General features: G+C 41.8%; 1 protein-coding gene across 1 annotated transcript; it reads left to right on the top strand.

The window, feature by feature from the left end:
• The first annotated feature begins 3,492 nt into the window (after positions 1 to 3,492).
• Positions 3,493 to 15,764, top strand: RBM17 (RNA binding motif protein 17). The gene is made up of 12 exons (XM_062491733.1): positions 3,493 to 3,531; positions 4,747 to 4,887; positions 5,992 to 6,108; positions 6,959 to 7,125; positions 8,992 to 9,089; positions 9,583 to 9,639; positions 11,312 to 11,453; positions 12,383 to 12,534; positions 13,191 to 13,264; positions 13,606 to 13,704; positions 14,019 to 14,091; positions 14,245 to 15,764. The coding sequence occupies exons 2-12, from the start codon at positions 4,765 to 4,767 to the stop codon at positions 14,346 to 14,348; spliced, it is 1,206 nt and encodes a 401-aa protein (XP_062347717.1). The 5' UTR covers positions 3,493 to 3,531; positions 4,747 to 4,764; the 3' UTR covers positions 14,349 to 15,764.
• The last annotated feature ends 279 nt before the right edge of the window (positions 15,765 to 16,043 follow it).

Below are 16,043 nucleotides of genomic sequence, written 5' to 3'. Positions count from 1 at the left end.
GGCACAGGATACTGCACATGATCCACATAGAAAAAATCCACACAAAAAGACAGATGAGACCATGTCCCAGCACAAAATTCTGCACGGTAAACAAGATGAATTTCTGTCTAAAAGCTGGGGATCCCTAATAGAGGAGGAGAACCCCTTTTGCTGTTTTCCCAGTGGTGAGAGCACTTGGAGAATAACTCCAGAGCAAGTCTGGATGCTAAATCTTCTCCTTCATCTCTTTGGAGAAGTACAGCAAGTAACAAAGCCATAGAAATAATCACAGACTCATCAAACAGTTCAGATTGGAAACAAGGCTGGTAATGAGATCCCACCCGGGCTTATCCACTTGGGACTTGCAAACCTCCAGGGATGAGACTGCACAACTTCTCTGGGCAACCTGTTACTACCCATGAGCATCTCCATGGCCATCAATGTGTTTTTAACAGAAAATAGTTCTGTTTATGTCAAGAATGTCGTGACAGCCATCACGACAGGATGTTAGAGAATTCTCTTTGAACTTCAAGTTCTTGGACTCAGCTGTTTTGGGTTGAAAACAGTGGTTCATGAGAACTTGCTAGAAATCTTGAGCAAGCGGAAGGGTAACCTCACCTATCTGTGAATCATCAGAGCAGAGGCATTTCTAGAGCAATGCAGCTCCACTCAATAACAACGCACAGTTCTTAGAATTTAATCTCATATCCAGAATTTTATTTCAGTCCAAAAAGACAACCCGTAAATTTGGATAGAGCTTTCATTTAGATGTTTGTAAAGTTGGTTTTCTTATCCACTTCCAAACCCTGCCTCCCTGCTTGCCTTGGCTTCCAGTATCTTTCTCTGATAGTTTTAAAACTGGTGACCAGTGCAACAGAAGTTTAACTACCCCCATCCTCCTCATTTTCATAAAATCACAGAATCATAGAGCATTTTAAGATGGAAGTGACACACAGGGATGACTGAGTCCAACTCCCAGTGAAGGTTCTTAATCCAGATTTTTGTAGGTCCATTTCAACTCAGGATCTTCTAGAATTCCAAAAAGACCAACCTCCTGAAATCCCTCCAGTTTCTCAGGCAGTGGGATTTTCAGCATGTAAGAGTATATTTGGCACAGAGATCCACTGTGTGGCTAACACAGGGGAGTTCTGAATAATTTCTTATCCAAATCCTTCCTAGCAGCACAACCCTTTCTTTCCCCTTAGTGATGGCAGATATCCCATCTATACTGAGTCTAATCATGTAATATTTTCACTGTTATGTTTTTGATGTTCTCTCACTTCTTCAAACAAGCTTGAGACAGTGGTGGTAGGACAAAATGGTCATTTCCTCATTTTAAAACATTTTTTTTTCCTACGGCTGGCCAAACAAAAACACTCCCTGTGCAGTGTCAAAAGCAATGGAATTTTCTTTAGTTGTCATCAAAAAATATTGAAGTATGTGTGTTGGAAAATGCATCTGTGATGAAATGTTTCTGTTCTGAGACATTTATTACTCATTTTAGTTACGGAACTCAGACAAAGTATGAAACTAGCTGAAAATGTGAAGCAAGTAAAAAATAGGGGAAAAACCCCCACAATTTTCTGGGGGCTTGGGTTATTCTATATATGGCAAAAGGTGCTGTTTCCTTCACTGCTTTCACATTCCCATTTTCAGATGTTCCCTTAGCAGAAGAATATTTCAGATGTCTTTCTAACCATTTTCAATTCCTTCAGGTTGCTACTCCTTGAAGTTCATTCTGTTTTTTATTAAAACAGCAAACCTAAGCTGATCTTCCCAAGCCAGGACAAGTTTTCCACTAGGATTTTCCTCTTTATATTTCATTTTGCCCTGTGGGAAAAGCTGAAGATCATTGGGAGGACAACAGCAAGCATTTTCTGAGGAAAAAAAAAAAGGATAATCAAATCTAGAAAGGTTTGGAGGTTCTGCCAGGGTCACCACAAAAAGTGTGTTGTGTAGCAGGGTTGGTTCTCTGCTTGGCATCTCCACCATTGACTGGAAACCACCATTTAATGGGATTTAACTTTTTGAGCAGGTTGACAGTGCTCTGATCAGCCTTCATGTTTTGCTTTAATGCCACGTGCTGACCCCCGCCATTTCCCACCTGTGTGAGTGGGAGCTGCTCTGTTTTCCTGATCCTCAGAGGTTCTGAAGGGTGGCTACTCACAGCCACCCCAAAAATCTCCAGCTAGATTACCATGCACTGCCCTCTAATGCCATTGTGGCATATTAGCAGCCCTCACCCTCAGAGGAGATCTGTAACATAACACAAATCATCCACATCCAACTAAAACTGCTATCAATGCTTTAGGGAAATAAGACATAAATTAGACATTTATAGGCTGCTTTCCCCACCCCACCCCAGCACTGCTTTATTTTCCACATTCTTAGAGATCACCATCAGGGAGAAAAAGGCAAACAATTAATTATTTGATTCCTTCCTTTAACATAGGATACATAGTTCTTCTCCCAGTGAGATCATTGTAAAAGTAGTGCCTCGCTGATTTTTTTTTCTTCCACAAGGTTATAGATATGTGAATTGTATCAATCCTTGCTTTAAAAAAATGCAAGCATTGCTAAAGCAAGAAACCACAGAAGATGCCTGGGAGATCCTCTAAAAATAAAGTGAAGATAATTTCTTCTTATATTTAAGAAGCTTTCACTGTCATGAAAATAGACGTATCTATAAACGTGTTTAGAAAGCTTGGGTTAATAGAAAGCAGCGTAAGTAGGAGGGGAAGTAGTAGGTTTATTTTATTTATTTTTTCAGCTAACCACGGGGAAATAAACTGCACACTAGCACAGTCGGAAGCAACGCTGGAGATAAAGACTTCCTGATTGATACAGAGATAGTGCTTGTAATACTTTGAGGCTGAGCTGCCAGATCTGTCTGCTTCAGGGCTGGAGGCTGTGTTTGTCTTTGCAGTCTTGGATGTTCATTTGCATCATCAAATAGTGAAGGGCATAAATACAGCCCTGCCCTCGGCTCCTGTCACTGTCCCCACAGACATCAGTGCCTGTCCGCCTGCTCTCGGGAGGATGCTGAGGACTCCAGTGATGTCCTCCCTCAGCCTCCTCTTCTCCCGCAGAACAACCTAAGTACCCTCAGGGCTTCCCCTCCAGACCCTTCCCCATCCTCGTAGCCTCCTTCGGATGCTCTCCGTGGTTCAGGGATTCTATGATAAAATAAAAGCTCCGAGCGCAGATTACACCTGACGCGCGCTGTGACAACCCGAAGGAACCTGGGCTTCTTATTCTGCGGGTAGGCAGCTTCTTCGCCACTGGGAGGGCAACTGAGGCGGCGGCAGCGTTCCAGCAGCCCCCCTCCATTCCCTGCCGCCTCTCTCAGCCCCCATGAGCTGCTGCGCCGCCCTCCCGCTCCCTCCCGGTCCATACTGGGCCGGCCCTGAGGGGCGGCAATGGCGGCGGTGCCGCTCCCTCCTCCCGCCGCCGGGAGGCGCTGGCGCGGCGGAGGCGCGGAGCGCAGTGCGCAGGCGCGGCTCTTCCCGGCGTGCTCAGCGCCGGCTCATGGCGGCGGCGGCGCCGGGACGGGTGAGCGGGGCCTCCGGGTCCGGCCCTGGCCGTGTGGGGAGGTGGTTCCGGGCCCCGCGGAGGGTGGGGAGGCAGAGCAGGGTCGGTGTGCCGGGCTCAGAGGCTCCTCGGAGGCGTCCGGGCCTGTGTGCAAGGTGGGGGGGGCGGTGGGGGGGCGCGACAGGGCCTGCTTCGCCCCTTCTGTTCCCAGAGCGACGGAGATCGCAGCCCACCCTTCCTTTTATCGTGGGGACAACTGCTGTGCCTCGTTTCTTTGTCCCTTCCCCGCGGTGACAGCTCCCTCCCTGCATTCGTCCGTGCATCCATCGGTGTGTTGTGCAGGGAAGGGCGGCACAGCTGGGGAAGGGTCTGGAGCACGAGTCTGAGGAGGAATGGCTGGTGGGGCTCAGCCTGGAGGAAAGGAGACTCAGCGGGGACCTTCTGGCTCTCCACAACTCTCTGAGGAGGGGGCACCCGAGTGGGGGTCGGGCTCTGCTCACAGGTAGCAAATGACAGGACAATAGGAAATGGCATCAAGCTGCACCAGGGTAGGTTCAGGCTGCACATCGGGAAGAATTTCTTACTAGAAAGGGTGGTTAAATGTTGGAACAGACTGCCCAGGGAGGTGGTGAAGTTCCCATGCCTGGAGGTGTCCAAGGAAAGACTGGATGTGGCACTGAGTGCTCTGGCCTGGGTGACAAGGCAATCTTCAGTCACAGGTTGGACTCGATGATCTCAGAGGTTTTTTCAGACTTGATTGATTCCGTGATTCCCCAGTGCATCCTGTCTCCCCATGGATGACATCACTCCTGCTGCCAAAATCCCACTGCTCTGTGGCAGGTGGGAATTCCCACAACTTCCTGTCCTCATCCTGTGAATGTGCCTTTATAACCCCTGCTGTGTTTCATCCTGAGGCCAGTTGTTTAATAATCTTCAAAACCTACTTTTTATTTTTGCATTAAACTTCTTGCTATTGAGCCCTAATTGTTCATATCACACTGCAGAATTAAATTAATTCTTGACCAGTTTTCATTGCCTTTCAGACTGTTACTTTTGTACAGTACTTTTGCTCCAGTTATGTGTATTTACCACTAGTCAGAAAAAGGTCAGTTTTCTCTGGCTCTAGGAAAAGTGAAATAAGAGGTGGTATAGTCATATATGCAAACTATTAGCACATAGCCTGGAATTAGGTTTGTGGTGTGATCTGGTGTGGTTTTTTTATCTTTTGTCTTTCAGTTTTAAATTGGAGAGAAAATGTCACTTTACGATGACTTGGGGGTTGAGACCAGTGATTCCAAAACAGAAGGCTGGTCCAAGAATTTCAAACTGCTGCAGTCTCAGTTGCAGGTGAAGAAAGCAGCTCTCACACAAGCAAAGGTACAGTCCCTTTGTGGTTTTGCTTTCTGTTTTTCTGACTTCTTTCTTGTTCAGTACATTGTGTTTATGACCTCAGAATATTGATTTGGGGTAATCTTGCTGGCATTTGTCTGTGAGTTTGTAGCAAAGAACCTGGCAAAGCTGAAGAGGAAAAAGGGGAAATGCATTCTTCTTGATGTTTCTTAGAGGGAGCGTTGCAAGATTGAAACTGAAGGAAGCACTGATATATGTGCTTCAAACCTCTGAGTTTTTAACCAGCAGAACCAAAAGCTGATCTTCAAGTTTACTTTAAAGATATTAAGATTCAGCTTTATAAATACTTTTTTAATGTAAGTAGGGGGTCACACTGTGGTTGATTATTTACATGTTTACATCATTTTATGGTTGTTATTTAAAAGATTCTTGGTGCTAACATACAAATCATTATGTATTAGAAATTTTTACAGCAAGTATTTCCAGGGTAGATGAAAGGGAGGACTGCAAGCTGATTCTTGTTAGACTATGGCAGAACCATTTTCTCTTTTTATTGCTGTTTCTTTTTCTTTCACCTTTTTTCTTTGAACAGTGTTGCTATTTTGGTTCAGGCAGGACACACGTGCTCTTTGGGGTGTGTAGGTTCTGTAGTGAGACCACTTAATTAGAAGGAGCAGTAACACTCATGCCAGATACTTAAGTAGCCGCAGCGTATTTTTTCACTGGAGTTACTCCTGATGTGTGCTGCTGAAATTTGGGGCAGAATTTAGTTGATAAATGATACTGACTGCTGTATTAGTTATATTCTTTGTCTGTGTAACTGATGTGTAGTGTATCCTTAGCCTAACAGAAGGATAGGATTAGAAAACTCAAGAGTTCAGAAGAGATTAAAATATTTTATCTGGTGATAAATGGAAAGAACAGTAGATCTTTTGAATAAATCTGAGTTTCTTAGAAACTGACTCAGGTCAAACTCACCTGGATTGATTGGATGAATTTTTAATGTGCATTTCTGGTCCCAGTCAAAGCCTAGGACCATTCACCTACCACTGCAAAGTATATCAAGTAAGCTGATTTTTAGAAAATTGCTTTACCTTTTTTAGACATTGTATGTTCTGGTGATTTTTGCAGAGTCAGAGAACAAAACAAACCACAGTCCTTGCTCCAGTGATTGACCTGAAACGAGGCAGCTCCTCTGATGAGAGACAGATCGTGGACACACCCCCTCATGTAGCAGCTGGGCTAAAGGTAAGAGCAGAGCAGCTAAAAGTGCAGCTGTTAACAAATGTTTTGGAAGTTGAATGTTTCCTAGTGGTCAAAAAAGTGACTATTTTCTGAGAATGTCTTCCTCTGCTGAGAGTTCTTTAATTACCATTTCAACTTCAGACTTTTATATGGTACAGCGTGGAATTACTACGGTTAATGTGCAGTTATAAAACAGTGTTCTTAGAATCCTGGACAGCTTCAAATTACTTGGCAAGACAGCAATTTGGTCAGCTAAATAATGACTATAATTGTGATTGCACATCAGTGTTGGAACTGGACCTGTATAACAATCAATTGGAAAATAAAAGAAGAGCTGCTTAACCTTTAAAAAGGATTTTTCTTGGTAAGGAATCAAGAGAAACTCTCTCCCTGCAGCTTTTTCAGAGAAAAAGTTCTGAAACGGTTCTTCCAGATTAGAGAAGAACAGTCTGTGTGCCTCTGCTGGTATTATATCAATAGCAGCTCATAAAAAGCCTGATGAGATTATGTGGGAGGACCCTGGCAGATGATTGCAGCAGCAAGCTGCAATAAAGCTTCCAATAATGCATTCATGGTGCTTGAAAAATTCCTGTCCATGCTGATTTGCTGCTGCTTTGCATTTTGAAAAGGGAGGGGGTAGTTCTTTTCTTCATGGGAAAAATTTGATGTAATGAGAGACTGGATGAAATGTTAGTTTTAAATAAAGCCAAGTTTCTTTTGGCACCAGTGGGATTAGGATATTACCTGACATTACAGAAGTCAGGAATCTGAAGTATTAAATTTTTGCTTTCCAATTGGGTGTTGTTTTCAGATCTAAGCTAAAAAAAAAAAAAATGTTTGTTTTTTTTCCCAGGATCCTGTCCCTAGTGGTTTTTCTGCAGGAGATGTGTTGATTCCCCTGGCAGATGAGTATGATCCCATGTTCCCAAATGACTACGAAAAGGTGGTGAAACGTCAGAGAGAGGAGCGGCAGCGGCAGCGGGAGCTGGAGAGGCAAAAGGAGATTGAAGAGAGAGAAAAGTAAGGCTTCTGTTTAAATACTTGACACATTGACTCATCTAAAGAATAGACATGTCAGTTTGTTTAATTTTTACCTCTCTGTTTTCATGTAAGTTCTTAGAGGTTTTGTGAATACTGCGTGCTTGTAGAAGCAACTGTAGTGTTTTACTTAATATGTTTTAATGCTCTTAGCAAAAATCACCTAACAGTGCAAAAACAATAAGAATTATCGGCTTTATGGCCTCTTCAGCTGACAGACCCTTCTCAAAATTATTCTGAATTTACTTTGTTTCAATAATAGCAGCAATATTTGGGTACTTCACAATCATTATGAGACTTTGACCTTGCAGGTGTTTCAGAGTATTTGATGTCAGTGTCACCTGACTACAGAAAAACCTTTTCCACACTCAGTGATGAACCATCCTTTCTGCTTCTAAAAACAACAAACTGATCCGTGAATGCATTCAGTTTTAAATGTACCTAGCACAACCTTTTAGAGGCATGGTTGCATTTCCTTTTTTAATACTCTGCAATCAGTAATTTAATTATAAGTAAGTTAGTTACATTTTTATTAGTCTATTGTCTCTGGACAAAAGAAAATGCCATTTTATTTTTCATGTCCTTTCCCTGAAATACGAAATCTCTGTAATCCTGTTAAGGATGTTGAATGCAGATTGAGTATCTGGTAATTATAAGTGGTAAAATGTCTGCCAGCCAGGCAGAAGATTACATTTGGTCATTTCAAGTGAAGTGAATAAACCATCTTCATCACAGTATGAATCATCTGAAGTCTGGAATTGCAGTTCTGCTGCCCTGTTTAGATTGTGGAAATTAGTATCTCTAGTCATTGGGTCTTCTCTGTCTTCTCTTGGTTATAACTTTTGATGGAGAAGGAATGCCTGAGGCTCTGCTCTGCTGGCATGCAAGACCTCAGGAATCTGGGATGTCATACCCACAGCTTCAGCATTGACTGCTCTTTAGTTGTACTTGTACTTGTGTGTGGGCCAAGAGTCTTTACACATATAAACATTAGAGAAAAGAGATGAAAAATGCTTATTAAATTCTGATTTGAAATGGGAAACAATCTCAGCCAAACACGCATCAGATGTGTGCTTTGGGAGTACAGGCCCTCGTTTGTTCTGATTTCACAATGTAGAGATTCAGAAAGTGGTTCCACAGTAGAGCTGTTTTTATCATCCTTTAGCACAGTTTTGGTGCCTGTGCTAGGAAAAAGATCTGATGTGTACACCAGGTGGTGCTCTTAACTTTTGAGGAAAATTGCTGTTCCTTTTTGTTGTATTAAAATGAGTAATTTCTTGATCACATCAGATAACAACTGAAGTGCAAACAAATCTTGACGCATTCCTTATTTCACATTAGAAGTTATTACTGAATCTTACGTTAATTGCCGAGTAAACTTCTCAACAATCTGATGTTTAAGCATGAGGATATTTTTTAATTTACTCTGTATAGCCTGTGATGGGAAATGTAAAGGGATTCTCTCCAAAGCAGGGTGATTGATTAAATAATGTCTGTTATCTTGCTCTCTGTTCCATCCAACACCTGCTCCACAGTAGTCCTTCAGTCCCTCTGGTCTGTTTGGACAGGATTTATTCAGGTGGTTCCTCCTTTCCATGCATTCTTCTTGGCTGACTTGCAAGTGGAAAATGATCTTGGTTTAGATCCACCTTCTGTTTTACCAAAAATGCCCCATGAGGGTAAAAGCAAAGAAACAAATGGTGAAAGTGTTAACTTGCACTTTCATGGGAAACATGTTGAACACCAGTTGGATGGAGGAGAATAACTCACCCTGAAGAGGTGGATTCACAAATTAAAACAAAGAGTTGACTTCCATGGTTTCTCATCCTAACTTGCTGTGTCTCCTAGAAGGCGTAAAGACAGACATGAAGCCAGTGGGTTTTCAAGACGACCAGATCCAGATTCTGATGAAGATGAAGATTATGAAAGGGAAAGGCGGAAAAGAAGTAAGGGAATTGCTTTTGATTTTGGTGTGGAAAGAGGAGAAAAAGGGAGGGGAATTCACAGTCCTATTCCTCTGTCCTCACATGAGTACACTGTTAAGTCTGAGCCTTTAGAATAAATCTGGCACTTTATTATAACATAATATAATGCAGAAGCCTGGTATTTTTCCCTGGAGGCAGATGGCAGCCAAATCACTTGTGGAAATACCTCTGTTTAACGTTAGTTTGTAGATACGTGTTCTACGTTCCTGTATGGTGTAGGTTCCAGGGAACAGGTGAGATATAACATAAAATCAGGCCGTGAAAATCACTGAGGTTTCACTATTGCAGCTTTTCATTCCTGCATTTGTTACATCAGTGCCCTTAGAGCTTGTCAGAAATACGTCTTTGCATAAACAAAATTAGTCTTTATTCTCTTTCAGCAACAAAGTTACAGTAAATAATTCAGGTCTGTTGTGATATCCTCAGACTGTGTTGTATTCCATTTTGCTCATAGGTATGGGAGGGGCTGCCATTGCACCACCCACTTCTCTCGTTGAGAAGGACAAAGAACGTGAGTACTCCAAAATCCTCTTCTCCAAACCCAGCAGTGTTAATTTCTTACTCAGCTTTTTATTTAGTTACATCCTCCTGCTTTTCCCATTGGAGTGTTTGTAGCAGCAGGACGTTAGCAAGTTCTTTATTCATGGGGGGAGGCTGTGGGTGACCTGTGATGCTGCCCTGCCTCACATCTCTGTTCTGAAGAAATCTTTCTGCATTGTTGGATAAGTGGCTTGGCAAAGTGGGCTCTTCTAACCATGTGCAGCTATCACTTCTGATATAAAACAAAAAATGTCACAGGCAGGTTTCTCTGGGTAAACTAGAAAATCTCCACAGTGTGGAGAGAGAATTTTTCCATTGTTCTTTCCTTGAGGAGGTACTTAGTGAATGTCTTTTCTAAAGGAGTAATGCACTAGAGACAGAATTTTACAAGTTTTTCAGGGATAGTTTAGCTGAAGAGGTTCCTATGTGGTGGTGGTGTAAGGATCTCAGTTGTCCACGAGATGGCATTGTCCTGCTAGATGAACAAATTTCATGTCTAACTGTTGTAAATGTTAGGATTTAAAATAATTACCAGTGTGTTGTCTACTTTAAAAAATAATAAGAAGAAATAATCTTATGCACACAAGCTTTTCTTTGGGAGTCCTCGTATTTATGAGAAGATAAAAATATAGAAAATACCTCAAAGCTGAAGTGTATGATACAGTGAAAGCATTTGACATTTGTAAACATTCAAAACAGATAAACATTGTTTTGAGTATATAATTAAGGGCAATTCATCAGTGTCAAGGAAAAGTAAATATAGGGTGGAAATAGTAGAAATATCCTTAAGGGAAGAGCTTTTAAAATGTGACATGATCCCACAAAGAAACCTTTGTATGGCTTCTTAGTTGATGCTCAAATCTAGCCTGGAAGGAAACAAGAAAATATTGATGTAGCAAAAGTCCCATAGTCCAGTCCATCTGCTGTTAAAATAGGCATTATTTTTCCTCATATTATATCCTCAAACTTCATGTTTGACCTTTTATTTTATAAGATACAAGAGCTGGTGTTCAAGAAAACATTCTAAAAATTAATTCAGTCTGGTAAAAGTTCTTAAGTCCATTAAAAAGTGATTTTTTTTTCTAGTGTTCTAGTAGGGTTTTTTTTTTTTTTCATTTTGCTGTTTGACTTTGTCAGTGGAAGGTGATTTAATAATCCAACCAATATGATTGAGATACCCAGATCCATCTCCATGCCCAGGAAGAGCTGCAGTTCAGAAATTCCCAGTGAGATGAGTTGCATTCATTCTTTTTAACAGACTGGTTTCTCTGCAGATGTGTAGTGTATTTTTATTACAGTCCTTGGGGCTTGAGTTGTGTGCATTGATCCATTTTTGTCATCATTCTGTTCCTGATAAATGGGAGTTTGTCCTCCACATAAACTCTTTGTAGTGCAGGTCGTCTCTTAATGTTCCTCTTCTCCATTTAATAAGAGGATAATAAATGCATTATAGAGCTGTGGAAATCTACATTCAGTGAGAAAAACCCAGAATAACTCAGATGTTGTTTCTGAGAGATAGGTGAGGGGATGTTAAAACAGTGTGTGCAAAGGAAACATTCTTCTGATTTGGATTTATGTGGAAGACCTTTTCATAGTTTGTTAGAATTTTATAGAAAAAACCCAGTTGTCTCTCGTTTTTCCAGCTGTAGCATCATTCCCATATGAGGAGGAGTCAAGACCTCGGGCACCTTCTTCCAAAGCAGCAATTCCTCCTCCAGTGTATGATGAGCCAGAGAGACCTCGTTCCCCCACAGGACCCAGCAACTCCTTCCTTGCCAACATGGGGTAAATGAATGAGTGATTCCTGCACATTTTGTGGGAAAAAGCATTGGAAGGTGGTGGAAACCAAAAGCTGAAGTAGTTTGTCAGGACAGAAGTGTACAACCTATTGCATGTATGTGGTTAGTCTGAGTTCAGAGAGTCCAAACTGGCAGGATGCAGGAAGAAAAATGTGGATGGACAGGATTGGGGGAAACACATCTGAAGTGGTTGCATTCAAGGCTGTGCTTTTAAGCCACACTCCAGCATAGTGTTTATGGCCTGTACAAGCCAAACAATGGAGTGTACTTGAAAACACAGGTGGTGTGTTAGTTCTTCTAGGTTTCTTTCCCAGCTTTGTCTGAAATTTGCTACATACCAGCAAACTGATATTTCAAATCATTTCAGCTCTGCTTTATTCAAACATTCAGAGTGTATTTGCATGAATGTAGCAGCTGTGGCTGCAAATCAGCCCATTTACTCTCCTGCCTTGTATGTGATGCTTGTGTTAACTACCATGGCAACAAAGTGAAGGTGAACCTATCACTGAAAACAGGTTAGAGACTTCAGTTTTGGGTTCGGTGGGGCTTTTTTACTTGTGCAGAAAAAGATAGCCAAACTTGGTACTGTTGGACCAGCTTGTGCATTGTTACCACCTCTAATTAGCAGTACCATGGAACCCTTCACTTCATTGAAGGAACGGCTAAATATGTGACCTAACCTGCCTTACTTTGACCACACAATTGGCTCTTTCTTCTGTGACTTAGTGTTTTATCTTTCAGCATTATATACCCAGAGTTTTTAGCGTTTTGCTTAGAAAAAAATCATGTAACTTGTAGAAGCTCCTGTACTTTCTGCCTCTCTGAAAGGAAATTTTAGGAGGTAGAATATTTGAGCACTCAGGAGAAATGCAAGAAGAAACCTTTACATACTGATGGGTTTTTTTCTCGTTGCAGGGGGACAGTAGCTCACAAAATCATGCAGAAGTATGGTTTCAGAGAGGGCCAGGGACTGGGCAAACATGAACAGGGGCTCAGCACAGCACTGTCAGTAGAGAAAACAAGCAAGAGGGGTGGCAAGATCATTGTTGGTGAATCTACAGAGAAAGGTAATTGTGTCCTGCACGAAGTGTGTGAGAAATGAAGCTCCTGGGTTTCTGCTTACCATCTCTCCTTGTTGAAAACATTGGAGTTGGAAAAATGACTCATATTTGTTCTTGTGGAAATTTATATTTTTAAAATATTTTTGTAAAGTGATCCTGTATGCATTTTTTTTTTTTTAGCTCATCCTCACCTTCCTCCATCAGTTGTCCTCCTTTAGTGTCGGGGAAGCATCTTCACTTCCAGGGCTGATTCTGCTCTGCCCTAATGGCTTTTTCCTGTCACATCTGTTGGTACTGCTCTCATTTCATCATCAGATGTTGTCTGATCTCGAGACAATATCCAGGCTTCTGAGCACAACTGGTGGAAGTCAGAATACTTTTAGTCTTGTAGTTCTTACGATACAACTCTGAACTTAGGAATTATTTCCCTCAAAGAAGTAGTACATTATCAGTGTTACTACTTAATTCACACTGTTGGAATTGAATTTTCTGCTTACTGTCATTCCAGGTAGCTACAAATTGTGAATAACTGTTCCTCACCAATATGAAATTATATTTTGTGGCATTTATTCCATTGTTTGATCAATAAGATTCTGATAAAAGTCCCTAATTGATCTTTAATCTTAAATTATTCCACAATCCACTGTTCTGTCTTCAAACAGAAACGGGCAAGAAGGCAGATTCCAACCCCTTGACTGAGATACTGAAATGCCCAACTAAAGTGGTCTTACTGAGGGTGAGTTGGGAGTAAGGGAATGTGTCTTGGTGTTGAAATGTTTAAACCTCTGTTCCTGATACAGAACTCTGCACAGTTCAAATGGTTCTGGCCTGCACCCACATGGTGTTCTGTGTTCTGGAGAAATTATGTGACTTCCTGGGGTACAGGCTGTGACTTTAAATCAACACTGCTTTATATCGTGCAGTTCCCTTGTCGTAGGGACAGGGAACTGTCTCCTCCTATAGCTCTTAAGCTTTTAAAGTGTTTGTGATCACAGTTCACAGAGCATCTGTGATTTGTCTACACAATCACCTGCACAGACTCCATCCAGTGAGTTTGGTTTATTCTTTGACTTTCAGAACATGGTCGGTGCTGGGGAGGTGGATGAAGACCTTGAGGTTGAAACTAAAGAGGAATGTGAGAAATATGGCAAGGTTGGGAAATGTGTCATCTTTGAGGTAAGACACAATCTGTCTCTCTGACTGCTCTGAAAGTAAACTGGGCACTCATTCCTCACAACTGGAGTGTTCCTGCCTAAGAGGGGCATACACAGAAGATCTCTCAGGGTCCTTTACTGTATTGGAATTCTGTATTTTCTGTATCTGCAAGATACAAGCATCTAATAATAGCAACTGTGCAAAAATCTCTTGAGTATTGCGTTTTTGGAACCTTATTTCATTATTTCACTGCCTTTGTGAAGAACAGCAGTTGAAAACAATGTTCTTGATACTGTTCTATTTACTTGGGGCTTGAGGTTTTTGTTTTGTTTCAGATCCCTGGTGCCCCTGATGATGAAGCTGTAAGAATATTTTTAGAGTTTGAACGTGTTGAATCTGCCATCAAAGGTAGGATCCTAAATTGTGTCCTGTGAACCTCAGAGTTGACTTCTGCAGAGATTAAGCCAAGGGATTAACCGCCCAAGGTCGGGCGGTTGAGTTAAAGAGATGTTTATTTTATTGAATTGCTGCTTGCTGATCTGATCTTCATTTCAATTCCAGCTGTTGTGGATCTAAATGGAAGATACTTTGGAGGCAGAGTGGTGAAGGCTTGTTTCTACAACCTGGACAAGTTCAGAGTGCTGGATCTGGCAGAACAAGTTTGATTTTAAAAATCTAGCTCGAGGTGTCTTTGTTTTGGCAATCACGTTTTCAGCAGTAGGCTGGGAATAAAGAAGAGAAAAGTAGCTTTCCTAGCAGACTGGAAACAAGCCTCATTGAATGGATTTTACACATTCATTGTGACTAATGTTTTTTTGTAATATAAAGCCCTTTGAAAGTAAGATTCACGTCTGTGTGGTTTTGAATTGCACATTTCTGCTTTCTGCTCTGGGGATCCTGGTGTTTTTGAGCTTTCAGGTAACTTTGTTGAAAACCCACTGCTGAGGAGATGCTTTTGTCTGTATTCCTGCTTTCTTTGTTCTGGTGCTTCATCATGGAGTCCCTGTGCTGGATCCACAATAAGTGTTAAGCTTTGGACAAGGCCTGTGTGCTATGATCTTCTCTTCCCTGATGGTCTTCCCTAGAGTTAGAGCCTTGCTCTCCTGAGTCCTCATCTCTGCACACCAGTGATTTGGGTCATTGGACAGTTGCAGCTGGTTTGTTCTCCTGACTCCAAGACAAAGCTTCCATGCCAGAATGGAGACTGAAATAACAAGGATTGAGTCTGTCTTCACAGATCAAAAGAAAATCCACGTCTAATCCAGGGAATTGGAAAGAAGAGGGAATTTAATGGACGTTTAGCAAGAGCTCTGGGCTGTCAGGCAGTCTGTGCTGGGAATATCCAGGGATAACTGATTTCAGGTCATTAGGTAGGGAGAAGGGAAGCTCCTTCCTGTATCTGGCTAGCTGTCAGAATCTCACTTCTCTAACTCACACATAGGCAACTAACTTCATTTAATAATTTCAAACTTGGCATTTGCTCTTTCTGTTTATGTATTTGAGGTTAAATTCCATCAGGGTTAGGCTTTCTTTTCCTTTTGGGAAGGAGTGCCTGTGGGAGTTTACATAGAGTAGGAGGTCATGGAGGAAAGTTCTCATGAAAATCTGAGGAGTTGACAAACTAAACTAATAAACACTACTACTGTTATTTCTGACTTGATGTAAAATAGTACAGAGCTCTCTGCTCCTGGTTTTATGTTTTCTTTGGGAACCATATGTGACAAAGAGTTGGAAAGAGGTGACTCTGCAATGGTGGCAGTTGTCTCTGTGCCCCATTGCACCCAGAATTGTGCAGATACTGAAGTGGCTGTGAGACCTGAGGGCGTTTTAGCTGTTTGAAAGCTGATGCTGGATTTCTTCTTCCTGTCACACATGTGGATTGTGGGGAGGGGAGACAGACCTGTAGTTCAACGCTGTGAGTATCTCCAGTGCTTGCCCTTCTGTTGAGTTTTAGCTGCAGATTTCTATGACAAAACCTTGGGTCTTGTGTTGGGTCTGCTTATTTTGTCTGCTTGTATTCCACCAACCTCTGTACAAACATTTGCTTGTAAAACAGAGTTTTTAAAAAAACTGGTATTTTACCTGCTGCGTGTTGGCTTCCTTACTCTTTTGTGTTGTGCAAGGATATCCCTCAGAGTTGAGCACTTTCTCTTCCACCCTCACTGCAGCATAGGTGAGAAAAAGACCTGACATCAAAACCACAGGACTTGGGGCAAAAAACAGGATCTAGATTTTGTTCCTGCCTCTGCTCTTTGTTTTCTCTTTGACTTTGAGCAACACTTTAAGGCCTTTGCTGCTGTGTAGTAAAACAAAGAGATTAGCCTGGTATGAATTAGAATAGTTTTGCTTGTAATACTCAA

Source organism: Cinclus cinclus, chromosome 4 (assembly GCF_963662255.1).
Source record: "Cinclus cinclus chromosome 4, bCinCin1.1, whole genome shotgun sequence".
In the NCBI taxonomy this organism is placed as follows: Eukaryota; Metazoa; Chordata; class Aves; order Passeriformes; family Cinclidae; genus Cinclus; species Cinclus cinclus.
This window is presented reverse-complemented; position numbering and strand designations above follow the sequence as displayed.